Genomic DNA, 12,960 nt, shown 5'->3' on the forward strand with positions numbered 1-12,960 from the left:
CACAGTAGATGAACTCTAACTACATTATCGATATATTCATTTCGTATGAAGATTCTAAATAAATAGAATGTAATGATTATCATTAGTGATTTTGTTTTGCATTTTGAATGATGAGCTTTACGTGTACGTTTAACGAAAAAACGTTTTCATTTTGTGTACAATAAATTTTTGCTGACGTTTAAAAAAATTTTATTTTAATACCGAAAACAACTATACGAGCTATGTGTAAAAAAACACAAGGCTCTATAGTTAAGAATATCAAATAAAAAAATATGGAAATGCTTTAAAAGCTCGTGTAAGTGAAATAACAAAACAGATATTTTCTTTTTGGTATGCAAGCAGGTATATATGTATGTATGTATATATATAAATGTATGTATATACATATATACTATGTAAATAACACAAAACAAAAAGGTTCTTATTGGGAGTTCAACAGTGCACAACGCAAATAAAAATAGTGGGAATATAAACAATAAAATATTTTGCAAATAAAAATGATGAAATTGAATTAAAACGACATTTTGCTCGATATAAGTTAAGGTGAATTATAATGCGGTAGTTTTTGTTTTAACTATTTTTGTAAAAATTTATAATTGTAAATATGTAATATCAAATTCAATATGTTCAAATACAGGTAATCAGAATAAGCTTAATGAATGCTCTATTTTTTTATGTGTATTTATCTATCAGTTTGCTTTTTGAAGTATTCCATATACATTTTTATTTGTTTTTGTAATATTTTTTATTTTCAATTTTTCTTTTGAGTGAGTGCCTCTTTAAATTTTTGAATCCCTCAAATTGCTAGAAACACACGGGTAAATGGAAATGAAAATGGAAATGAAAATGGAAATGTAAATGTGCATGAATTTATTTATTTTGTGTCGCCTGTAGAATTTGCATATTATGTTGTGCTATGCCCTGTGCTGTGTTGTGTTGTTGTGTTTTGTTGTGTACCCTGTGCAGTGAAAGTTCATGAACAAAACTTGAAAATTGCTGCCAACATTTTCGAAACAATGATTTTATTGCAAACTATTTTACATAAAATGTTCTTGCAATAGTCATATCTCATACATATGTATATAATATGTATTTAAAATGAGAAACAAAAAAAAAAAAATAACAGATATTTTAGAATATTTAAAATGCTAAATAATTGTTGAACTATTTAAAAACGGTGTGAAACCCTGTTTTGGTGCACTGTCACGCACTTACCGGCACTTTTTTTTTTTTTTGTGATCCCTTTTATGACAGAAATACCATACAACACCACGGCAACCACTTGTTTTAATAATCCAAACAATTTAAGCTCTGTGTGTGAGTGTGATTTGTGAGTGTACGCGAGTTTTTTGGAGCGTTCAAGCATTTTGTGTGTATATAAAGTAAATGCAGAAAGGTTGACAGAAGTTTCGCAGTAGAAAATAACCATAAACAGTTATTAAAAATTGAAAATAAATTGCAATGATAAACATTTGCAAATGGAAATTGTGGTAAACTGTGAAATAAGCACTTTTTATGGATATTAAATTAAAGCTGGAATTACGCATTGGAACTTGAAACATATGCGAGGTTGCAACTTTTGTTATTTGACACAAACACACACACACATACATACCGTGTACACCGTTACCCGCGGAGGGTTGTGCATAAATAATTTGTTATGTACATAATTAATTGTGTTACATGAGTGTTTTTAAAGTGTTTAACATTATTTACATTATTTGGATTATTTGGATTATTTACATTATTTACTAAATGTGCATATAAAGCTTTCTGGAGTGTGTCAAATGTTGATATATTTGCTTTGGTAATGTACAATATGTAAATTAAATTGAACAGATGGGCAAGGGGACAACTCAACATAATTAAAAACTAGGTTTTTCTATGTCACAACATACATACACACATATGCGCATACATACAATATGTACAGTTTTTTTTTTTTTTTTAATTGTATTTAATAACAATTTTACAAGCTTACGATATTTTTCTATTTTGTCAAATACGGCATTTTTACGGCATTCTAATTTCACGGCATATCGTGAAATTAATTGTGGATTTGTGTTTTGTTTTAAATTTTCATATTAATTACATTTTCAATTAACTTATTAAGCATATGTACATATGTATGTATGTATGCATGCAATGAGCTGAAAAGCTGCTGTACATACATACACGAGCACTTCCCCATGCATGCGCGGTGTAGATACACTGCAATAACAAATTGAATGTACTTTGCTTTTGTTTTTGCTTTTTTCTTGTTCTTGTTTTTGTTTTTGTTTTTGTTTGTGACACAAATTTTTTTTATTGCTACCTACAGTATAATTTATGTATAACACAGAAAATGCGTACAAAGGACATCCTACACAATTATATCGCATAATCAGGATTTGTACTTGTCCGTCTGTCTGTCCGTTTACCCCTTTGTAATTACATTTAAATATCGGAAAATTGTTAAGATTTATCTATATTTTACACTGAAATCGTGTTTTTAAATTTAATTGAATATAGCAAAAATATATTACTTGTCATGAACAAAAAAAAATAATTGCAACTAAACATATTCTAACATGTAATTATTGCACTCACATTCGCATACACATTCACATACTGCTCTTAAGGTCCTTTCGGAACTGGAACACGTTAATGTGTCATGTGTTCCACCCATTGCATATATATCAATATATATATTCATACATATACATATGTATATGTTTTATTAGTTAATTCCATTTTTGCTATAACAGTGCCTTACAAACAAAATATGGTGGTACCTCGTGATTAATTTCTGAAGGACAAATTAACCTGGTATCTACAGTATGTACATGATATAGCAGTTTCTCTGATCAGATAACTTCATTTTTGATAAACATATTCAACTAAAACCTACAGTATGTGTATAATATAGTAGTCTCTCTGTTCAGATAACTTGATTTTCAGTACGTGTATGATATAGCAGTCTCTCTGATGAGATAACTTGATTTTTGATAACCATATTTAATTAGAACCTACAGTATGTGTTAGATATACCAGTCTCTCTGTTCAGATAACTTGATTTTCAGTATGTGTATGATATAGTAGTCTCTCTGATCAGATAACTTCATTTTTGATAACCATATTTAAATAGAGCCTACAGTATGTGTATGATATAGCAGTCTCTGTGTTCAGATAAATTGATTTTCAGTATGTGTATGATATAGCAGTCTCTCTGATCAGATAACTTCATTTTTGATAACCATATTCAACTAGAACCTACAGTATGTGTACGATATAGCAGTCTCTCTGATCAGATAACTTGATTTTCAGTATGTGTATGATATAGCAGTCTCTCTGTTCAGATAACTTGATTTTTGATGACCATATTTAACTAGAATCTACAGTATATGCATGCCTAGAATTATATTTCAAGAACTAAAAAATTTGTGAACTCTCCAATAATATCATATATTGATATAGAGTTATATATGTGGTACCTGGTTCTTAAACCAGGTACCACATAAAAGAATTTCCTTTTTTTCCATTATTTTTAAATAGTTACAAGTTACAATCTGTAGAAATTGCAGGCTTACTGATAAAAATGATATACCGATACCTAATCGGCCTACTGCGCATGTCCCATTTTACAATCCATATTGAACTACAACTAATGTGTACCAAAGTATTTACTTGTTGATATCTTCTTATAATAATACGTTTCCTTCGATTCCATCATTGATTTATTATTATAATTGTTATTAATTTGGAAGGGATATTGCACTGCGGCCTATAGATCTATTTCATTTCATAGATACAGAGCCCATATATATTTAAGAATTTATTTGTTGATATCTGTTTATATTAATACGCTTACTTATATTGCGTTATTAATTTATTATTATTATAATAGTTAATATTTTGGGTGGGATTTTGAACTGCTAGCTATTGTGTGCCCTTCAAAGATACAGAGTCCATTCTCTGACTTAAATCATTAGCAAGAAATACATAAAAAATGTAAGCCATTAAATGAATAAAATAGCTGTGAATCAACTGAATAACATATGTAGTTTTAAACAAATTAAAGCATTATAACTACCTTTTATTAGTATGATAGATAATTTTAGATTGAATTTTTCTGTCTGTTTTTATAACAAAAAATGTGTTTATTATTTATTAAAAACAGATTGCAAATATTTAGAATAATAAAAACAAAACATTTTTTTAGCGTTCGAATTCCTCAATGATTTATCGTGATACCATATTTAAATACTTTGAATAAAAAAATTTTATTATATTCAAAATTTTGTGTTCTGCTTTGAAAATATTAAGTTAGTCCTCTATCTAGATCCACCAAGTCCTCTTGGCTCATTGTTTTATCGTATAAGAAACTCAGAATTTTAAAAATTACCTTAAACCTTTGTCAAAGTTTAAAATGTTTTGTAAATGTATGATGGACATGACCAACGGTATCTCCTCATTCGGTTGCACATATGCACATCCTACAAATGAATCAAATTAGCGGTGCCACGCGTTTTTGTATGCTAATATGTATCGGTACTAATAAAGATACTTTATTATAATTATTTAGTTTCTTTAAAGTACTGAACATTGCAGTAACCAATCACACCAATGTAATAGGCTTCCGTCTAATATCCCCTAAGAAGGATGACGGCTTCTATGTGCAGCAAGAATTGTCCTAGTTAAGTTGAGGTCAGGATATAGTCATATGCCATGATGTCGTCCATATGTTATCATATCATATCATATCATATCTGTTAACTTGGGTACAATTGAAGTTATAGATATCTCTGACTTGATCCATCTTGATTGAATTGAAATTCAACTCACCGCTCATCCATTCATGCTTCTTAACAACCCCCTTTCCTCTTACACTACCTTCAACTACCAACCTCTTCATCCATGTATACGTATTTGTAATTCATTTCATGATACCTGCTCGATAGATATCCGCAGGTTTAGTCAACAACAAGACCAACAACAACTTTATGCTTTAATAATAAAGTTTTATGATTCTTTAATTAGCTATTAGCTATTAGCTATTGAAATTAATCGTTGAACATTCAAATAAATATTTAATAATTAACTTTATTCCTTTTATTACAGAAACTGTTAAAACAAGCCCATCTATTTAACTACCTTATGTTGTATAAATCCAAATGGATTCGGCAGCAGCTACAATCGCAAATGTTCAAGACAGATTCGCACACAACAATCAAATTTCAATTACCAACAGCTTTAAAAGTGTTGGAGCTTTAAGCACCAATAATATACTAGGTGTACCCGGATCAGCTTCAGTTCCTATTCAATATGAGAGCTATCAAGCTGCAGAAGAAGTTCAACATCATCAATCGTATAACCAAAATTATACGTATTCATCAGCAGGACAATCCCAAAGATTACAACAGCATCAGTATAATGTGTGTGATCCATATATTGAAAATAATTATCAATTTGCTGGTGCGGAACTTACTAAACCAAAGTTTTCACATTTACACGGAGCGGGGCCGGTTGATAAATTAGCAACTCATACCAAAATGACTTTAGATATGCAACAGTACAATACACCAGCTGATATTAATTCACCTATTAATAATAATGCAATCGATAGTAATAATAATAATAATAATAATAGTAGTAATATATATAATTATTATAATTTCAATAATAAACCTCAAGCCCCTACAACATTTTGTGCGCAAACTTTACCCACTCAAACCGCACCAATTGGTTATATTGATCCATACAATTATAAATTACCAACAAAATTGCCAAAAGATTGTAATGAATATGGCAGCTACAATAATCATTTACAAAATGTTGCTAACCTTTCCTATCAACATCAAAAATACTATGCCGCTGCAAAGTCACGTTTTCAAGATGTTTCTTACGCTTCTGCTGCACTTAAACCATTCACAACAATACCACCTCGACCCCCAAATTCCTTTTATAGTGCAAACAATTGTAATTCATATTTTAATAAATATGATAAGTATATGTATTCTCCAACGTCAACAATTCAAAAAGCGCCATTACCAGGAACTTCCTTCAATGCAATACCATATTCTTCAACAACACCTCAGCAAACTCCTTATGTAACCGATAACTCAGAAGCATATCGGAATTCAAGCTCATTACATTGGAATCTAGAACTTTCAGCCAACAGTTGCCGTTCACTACCAACAACGGGACAAATTCCAGGAGTATCAATGGGATCTTCAAATATTGCTTATTTGCCTCAAGCAAGTCAATCTCGCGAACCACTTTTTACGGCCGACAAATATGGAAAATATGATAAATACAGTTCATATTATCATCAACAATATATGCCCACAACAACAACTCGAAATGTCTGGCCTGCTACACATTCCTATATACCACCAATCGCAGACCGTTTTCAACAGCAACATCAAATATTGTCTCATCCCAATACGGCAAGGCATTATACAACTCACGCAGAAACGACTACACCGGCTATAGCAGAGGCGCATCAGAACTGTTACTTGCAGCCAACTTTCTCGCAAGAAAATTCTTTTTATCCATCTGCACGACATAACGGTCCGTCTATCCAAGCACAGCAGCAAACAACCCAACAGAATCATTTCGAAAGTAATGATAAAAACTGCAACAACAACAACAACAACAATAACAATACTAATAATAATAATAAATATAACAGTGCTCACGATTACACTTTGAATAATAAATTGAAGAACTCGAATGATATGTATGGAAATGTTTCAATAGATGCACAGGTACATACAAACTATAACTACCCAACTTCAAACCCAACTTATTGCTCTAATAACCCGCAAGCATTGCACACTAATACAAATGTTTCCTTGCCGTTAGAACATCCAACTGGATATTGTAATGATCTCAGCAATTTACAAACGAAGTTTAACACTTATTCCAATCAAATGGATCAAGTCGATACAGCCCAATATACACAACAAAATCAATATAAAAAAATGAATTTAGAAAACCAACAGCAACAACAACAACAACAACAACATACATCCGCGCTATGTTATAATGTAAAAGGTAAAGAATTGGCTCAACAAAGAACATGCAGTGAATATTCCGATAAATTACAATACGATTATCAAAAATCTCCATCAACCAGCAGTACCAATTCCAGCATGCAGCAGTTGTCAGCAGTGTCAAATTTGGAACAACATGCTTCCAATTATGATTTGTCGTCTGCAACTGCTGTGGCCAATCTAAGTCAATCAAGTCCGTATAATCTAAACGCAGATATTGAGAAATCCTTAAACTCCACAAAAAAGCTAAGTTTACGCGATTTCCTTTCAACTTGGAATGATGATGAGGAGGATTGCGCCGTTAATAATGAGCTATCATCATTTGTTGATAATCAGTGTTTGAACCCGGAGACAGAATCGTTTCTTTATCATAAAAACATGCAAAATGTAGATAACATTAATCGCTATTATAATAATGAAGTACAACCGGTAAAACAAATTCAACCTCAAGACATGCAAGTACCATCGCCAAATCGGACTCCAAGCATTTGTGCCACAGAACAGAAAATACAAATACAGTCGCATGCGAAGCAAATTATTGAAAACCAATTCAAGAACACACTGAACACACGTTCTAAAATTCATGTTGGCATAACAGTAGATGGTGCAGTTGAAGTAGAGACTAGTCAATATATAAACTTGCCCGATATAATCATTGATATTGAGAAGCCTAGCAGTGCAGTGACTCCAGTGTCCACGTCAGACATACAACCAATAGAATTGTCTTCAACAATAGAGAGTAAAAATATGGAAATACCAACAGTAATGCCAACCGGAATACCAACTGGAATGCCAACAGCAATGCCAGTAGCAATGCCAACAGGAATACCAACAGGAATGCCAACAGCAATGCCAGTAGCAATGCCAACAGCAATGCCAACAGGAATGCCAACAGGAATGCCAACACAGATTGAAGAGAGCTTACCCTTTGAAAATTTTGATTTTGAGAAAGAACTTGATGAATTACAAATAAAGAGAACTAAAACGAAGAATCCACTGAAGGATGATACTGAAATAAATGGTGGTAATGAAAATCTATTAAACCAAAAATCAATCTTTATGCCAAATTCTGAATTTGCTGAACTAGATATTAAACAGGATTTGGATAGTTATAATTTAAATCCAAACCAACCTACGGAAGAACCAAATAATAACAGTAATAATAAGTTTGAAAATGCTTTGTATAGCAATGAAATTCCAAATGATGACATCAAATTTCCACTCGAGAATAGTTCTTCGGCACTATATACAATGGGACAGGAAAATTTGTTTAGCAGCACTGAACATGCTTTAAGTAATATTGAAATGGATAACATAAGCCAATCGAATGAATCGACCTTTGAAAAGGAATACGAAACCTTTATAAATAAAATAGAAAGCGTTGGAGGAAATATTTCCACGATGGATAATAACAATAAAAATGTAAATTTCGTTAATTATGAAAATGGCGGCTCAAATGTTTTTAATAAAAGTGAAAACAGTTTAAAAAATTGTTTAGATACGAGCATATTAAATACAAATAATAATGCCGCTCCAAGTGTTGAGAACATAGAAAACAACACTGTAGGTATAGCAGAGGGAAGAGACTTTATAGGTCTACAATACAAAAATGAAGAATTCTCAAACATTTTAGAACCGAATAGCTTCACAAATACTATCCAACAAAGCCAAGCTGATAGTGAATTTACTGATCTAAATGTGAAAGAATATTCAAAATTCTATAAACGGCAACGGAAATTAATTGAGAGCATAGAAGATAAAAGCAACGCTACGACAACATCTTCTTCTCCGGCACCAGCTACAGACACGGATAGCAAATTTTCAGAACTCTCTTCAACAATTATGGAAGACAAGAAAGAAACGAATGAATCTCAAAATATATTGAAGGATGAAAATTATAAACCATTCACATTCGAATCCAATACATTAAATACATTAGACGATATATCATTAGAGTGCATGGAAAATGTACGCAAAGTGAAGAAATCTTTTCCCATGTTTAAAAGGAAATATAATACATTAACAGATATGAAAACAAAATACGAAAAATGCAAATCACCGTTTTACAAAACATTGAAGAACCGTCATCGTTATCAGTGGAATAAAAAGAAAATAAACAGATCATTGCTTGTACGACAACACATTAATATGCTGAAAGAGAGACATTTGCCCTTAATAAAGCGAAATTCTGCAAAGAAGTATTTTCCCGCCGCAAATGTCGGATTACGATTCAATCCAAAAACGCTCAAGTGTCTCAGCATAACAATTTTAAATACCCCAGCCTTTCGCCAAAGCATATTTAAGAATCTTTCAGGAGTTAAATATGTAGATCCTTTCAAGCAAGAGACATGTGAGCCTGAGACTGTTGAAGATGCCGTAGTAAAACAACCTGCAATCGATGAAATAAAGAATACACGTGAACAAGACACTGAAGTGTTGTTAGAAAAAGATACTAAATTGAATACTAAAGATAATGAGCTTATAGGTATAATACCAGAGAAAGATAGAACTGATTTCGTAGATTTAAATAACGAATTTGATAAATTTGATAAATTTGAAAAGAAGTGCTTGGATGAAGCAATGCCGCATAAAGATGAAAAAGTTGAATTTGCAAATAGAGAAAACGGTTGTGTTAATCTGCTTTTCTCAAATGTAAAAGTTAATGGGGATTTAAATAGTTTAGATGTTAATGCTATGGATACGAATGAAGTTGTCGATTTGACTGCAACAAATAAAAATAAAGAAAAAGAAAAAGACTTGTCAGCATTGCTTAATGATAGTGTTAAAAATCCAAACACACTGATGACTTGTTCTTTGAACAGGCACGATGATAATGACAAAGAATCTCTTATCAATACAGATATAAATTCTAATGATAATTATTGTACTGACAAGGGAGAGGTTAATGTCAAAGTTATAACAAATTCTCAACCGCGTTCAAATGATGGTTTAAAATTTGCGGCTTTTAAAAATAAATTTCAACATGACTTTCCCTTTCAAAAATGGGAAGGACTTTTGAAGAAAATTAAATATGTAATAAAAATAAAGAAGAAATATGTGAGGTTTTATTCTAATGATTGGAAAATTCGTAGAAAAATCATAAAGAATAGAATATTTAACTTTGTATTGAAGCAAAAGTGTGGTAATAAAAGAAAAGTTAATAAGAAGAATATACAAAAGGATCTTCGTAAAAATGCAACCAAACCCGAAAGTACCAATATGGACAATATGAAAGTATGTAGTGAACAACACATATTCACAATGAATACTTCCTCTGATATCATACAGAATAGCGAATTTAAAAGGAAGACAAGGAAGTGTGGGATATCTAAAATTATAATAAAGCAAGCAAAACAAGCTGTACAAAGAAAATTGTATATTAAGTTAAGAAAGAAAATTTGTTTAAAATATTTGCAAAAACAATTGGATATTAAAAAACATCATATGAAACATCAATTGCTATTGGAAGTTAAAAAAAAACTTCGTTCGAAAATAGGAAGAAATAAAAAGCAAATTCGTCGAAGTAAATCAACTTCCATAATACAGGGTACAACACCTGCAGCAACAACAACAAAAACCATTTCAAAAATTCCTTTACAATCCCCTACACAAAAACTACTTTTCGAAAAGAAAGAAGAAGATGATGGAATTATGTGTAAAAATATTTTACCAAAGTTAAGTGACCTTTGTAATATTGCCTTGAATAGTTCCTTACAGGTTGGCACAACAGCAGAATTCCAAAAAAAAAATGAAGTTCCTGAAAACTCCAATCAAAAACCAAATAAAAAAGACGATGGTACTTCAATAACGAACTCGTGTTACTTAACCGTTGAGGAGGCTTTAGCAGAAATGTATAGTCAAGTCGATGAGGAAACTCCAGAGACAAAATATATATCCAAAATCAATTCCAACGAGAATATAAATGATAATCTAAAATTAAATGCAAATACAAATGTAAATAAATGTAACAATGCAAATGATAATGTGCAGGCAGCTCAAGATGTACTACTAATTAACTTAGAAGAGATACTAAATAGTAATAATGATGTTTACGTTTTACAATGTGATATGAATAAGAACGTTTTAAGCGTAATCGAGAATGCACAGAATAATGAGGCAACTAATCCTAATGATACAGCAGCTAATGAAACAGAAAATGTTGATAGGCAAAATGTATTGCAATTAATTGAAATATTAAGCGGTGATGACTTAAATATTAATTTAAATAACGATAAAGATATTAACGAATATAAAAAAAACGATAGTAACAGTAGTAACAACAGTAATAGTAATAAAATAAAAAAAGATATTGTTAATAATAATTCAAGACAATTAACAACAACAGGTAAAAATGGAACAGTAACTTCAACATCATCAACATCAACATTTACATCATCTTCAACATCATCATCAACATTATCATTATTATCATCAACTTCATCATCATCAATAACAGCATCAGATACAGTTGCAGCTACAATATCATCCTCATCAATGACAACATCAAGATTGTCATCATCAACATCCACATCCACATCCACACCCACATCCACATCAGCATCAACAAAATCAATATCTACTAATGCAATGGCACCACTTGAAGAATTTAATTATGACTGTCTGACATTACCGTTTCTTTTACATCATGAAGAGATTGTACCTGATAATTATAAAAAGTTTAAATATGAAAAGTTTTTTAAATACTTGCATGAAAAATATGTACAAAGAAATATACCAAAACATTATTATGCTAAATGTATTGTAAAAAAGTATAGACGGCAGTTCAGTAAGAAATATCGCTAAGTTTCAAGTACAAGAAGATACTATCCGTACAAGTTTTATGTAAAGATATAGATAGATATGAATGTGCTGCTAATGTACTTATATGTACATCATAGAAGCACAGGCTTTCTTTCTCTATATATATATATTTTTTTTTTGTTTTGTTCGATTTGTTCTTCTGTATGAATTTCTATGTTGAAATTATGTGTTCAATTTATAATATGTAATATAAAAAACTGAAAAAGACATGGGAAACGTACTTCAAAGACTTATATTAACAAATTTGTTCTAAACCCACTATACTGTTTGAATTTGACGGCATTACACTCATTTTGGTAATGTTAAAACTCTATCATAGTTTAATAATTAAATAATTTAAATTTAATAATTTTTTCAATTATAATTATAATTCCAAAATCGAAAAAATTTTTATAGTACTTAATATTACCGGGATCAAAATTATTAACCCATCTGCATTATGTTGCTTCAACAGAAATTAATACCAAAAAAGAAGAAAAAAAAAAGTATTTAAATATGTATTATGTCCTTTGCTTAGAATTGCCGATATTTGTTGTTTACATATAAATTCAAAATAAGTATTTTTAACTTTGCATTTAAGACCCGTCGAAACTAGCACTCCATGCTAACTGATGGTCAAACTGATGATCAAACTGATGATCAAACTGATGATCAAACTGATGATCTAACTGATTAAAATCAGTTTGTGTTTGTGCTATGTTTCATATTTAAATTGGGTACCAGAAATATACATTTCATTATTTACACTCTTATAAAAACAAAAATATACTACATAAAACCTAGAAAAGTTTATCCGTACAACCTGCTTAACAACAGTCTATAAAAAACAAGAATTATTTAATTGTCCATAATTGGTTCGAAGCGTCAATGGTCAAGCAAGCATCAAAAACTAAGAACTCGTTAGTCCTCCTCCTAACTGCAGTCTCAATAGATAATACAAAATGTAACAGTTTTGATATTTGTGCAACTAAGTGAGTATCTTGCAATATTAAACATTTAACAATATTAAATATTTATTAATTTTGCAATATTTCTTTATTTTAGTTTGCGCTTAACTTATATATAGCCTTTTTCTTTCAATATTTTGCTGCCAATAAAGCCA

The 12,960-nt window shown here is 30.7% G+C and overlaps 1 protein-coding gene across 5 annotated transcripts; it reads left to right on the top strand.

Annotated features, from left to right (window-relative positions):
* Window positions 1-107: 107 nt before the first annotated feature.
* On the top strand, window positions 108-12,187 carry LOC119662737 (putative uncharacterized protein DDB_G0282133). Of its 5 annotated transcripts, none has more exons than XM_038072474.1 (2): window positions 108-295; window positions 5,101-12,187. In XM_038072474.1, the coding sequence occupies exon 2, from the start codon at window positions 5,154-5,156 to the stop codon at window positions 11,838-11,840; it is 6,687 nt and encodes a 2,228-aa protein (XP_037928402.1). In that variant the 5' UTR covers window positions 108-295; window positions 5,101-5,153; the 3' UTR covers window positions 11,841-12,187. The 5 variants fall into 5 exon arrangements, with proteins under 5 accessions (XP_037928402.1, XP_037928405.1, XP_037928403.1 ...); XM_038072477.1 differs by lacking the exon at window positions 108-295 and adding an exon at window positions 591-637; XM_038072475.1 differs by lacking the exon at window positions 108-295 and adding an exon at window positions 1,383-1,490.
* Window positions 12,188-12,960: the final 773 nt, after the last annotated feature.

The sequence above is a fragment of the Teleopsis dalmanni genome, chromosome X (assembly GCF_002237135.1).
Source record: "Teleopsis dalmanni isolate 2A chromosome X, ASM223713v2, whole genome shotgun sequence".
Lineage (NCBI taxonomy): Eukaryota > Metazoa > Arthropoda > Insecta > Diptera > Diopsidae > Teleopsis > Teleopsis dalmanni.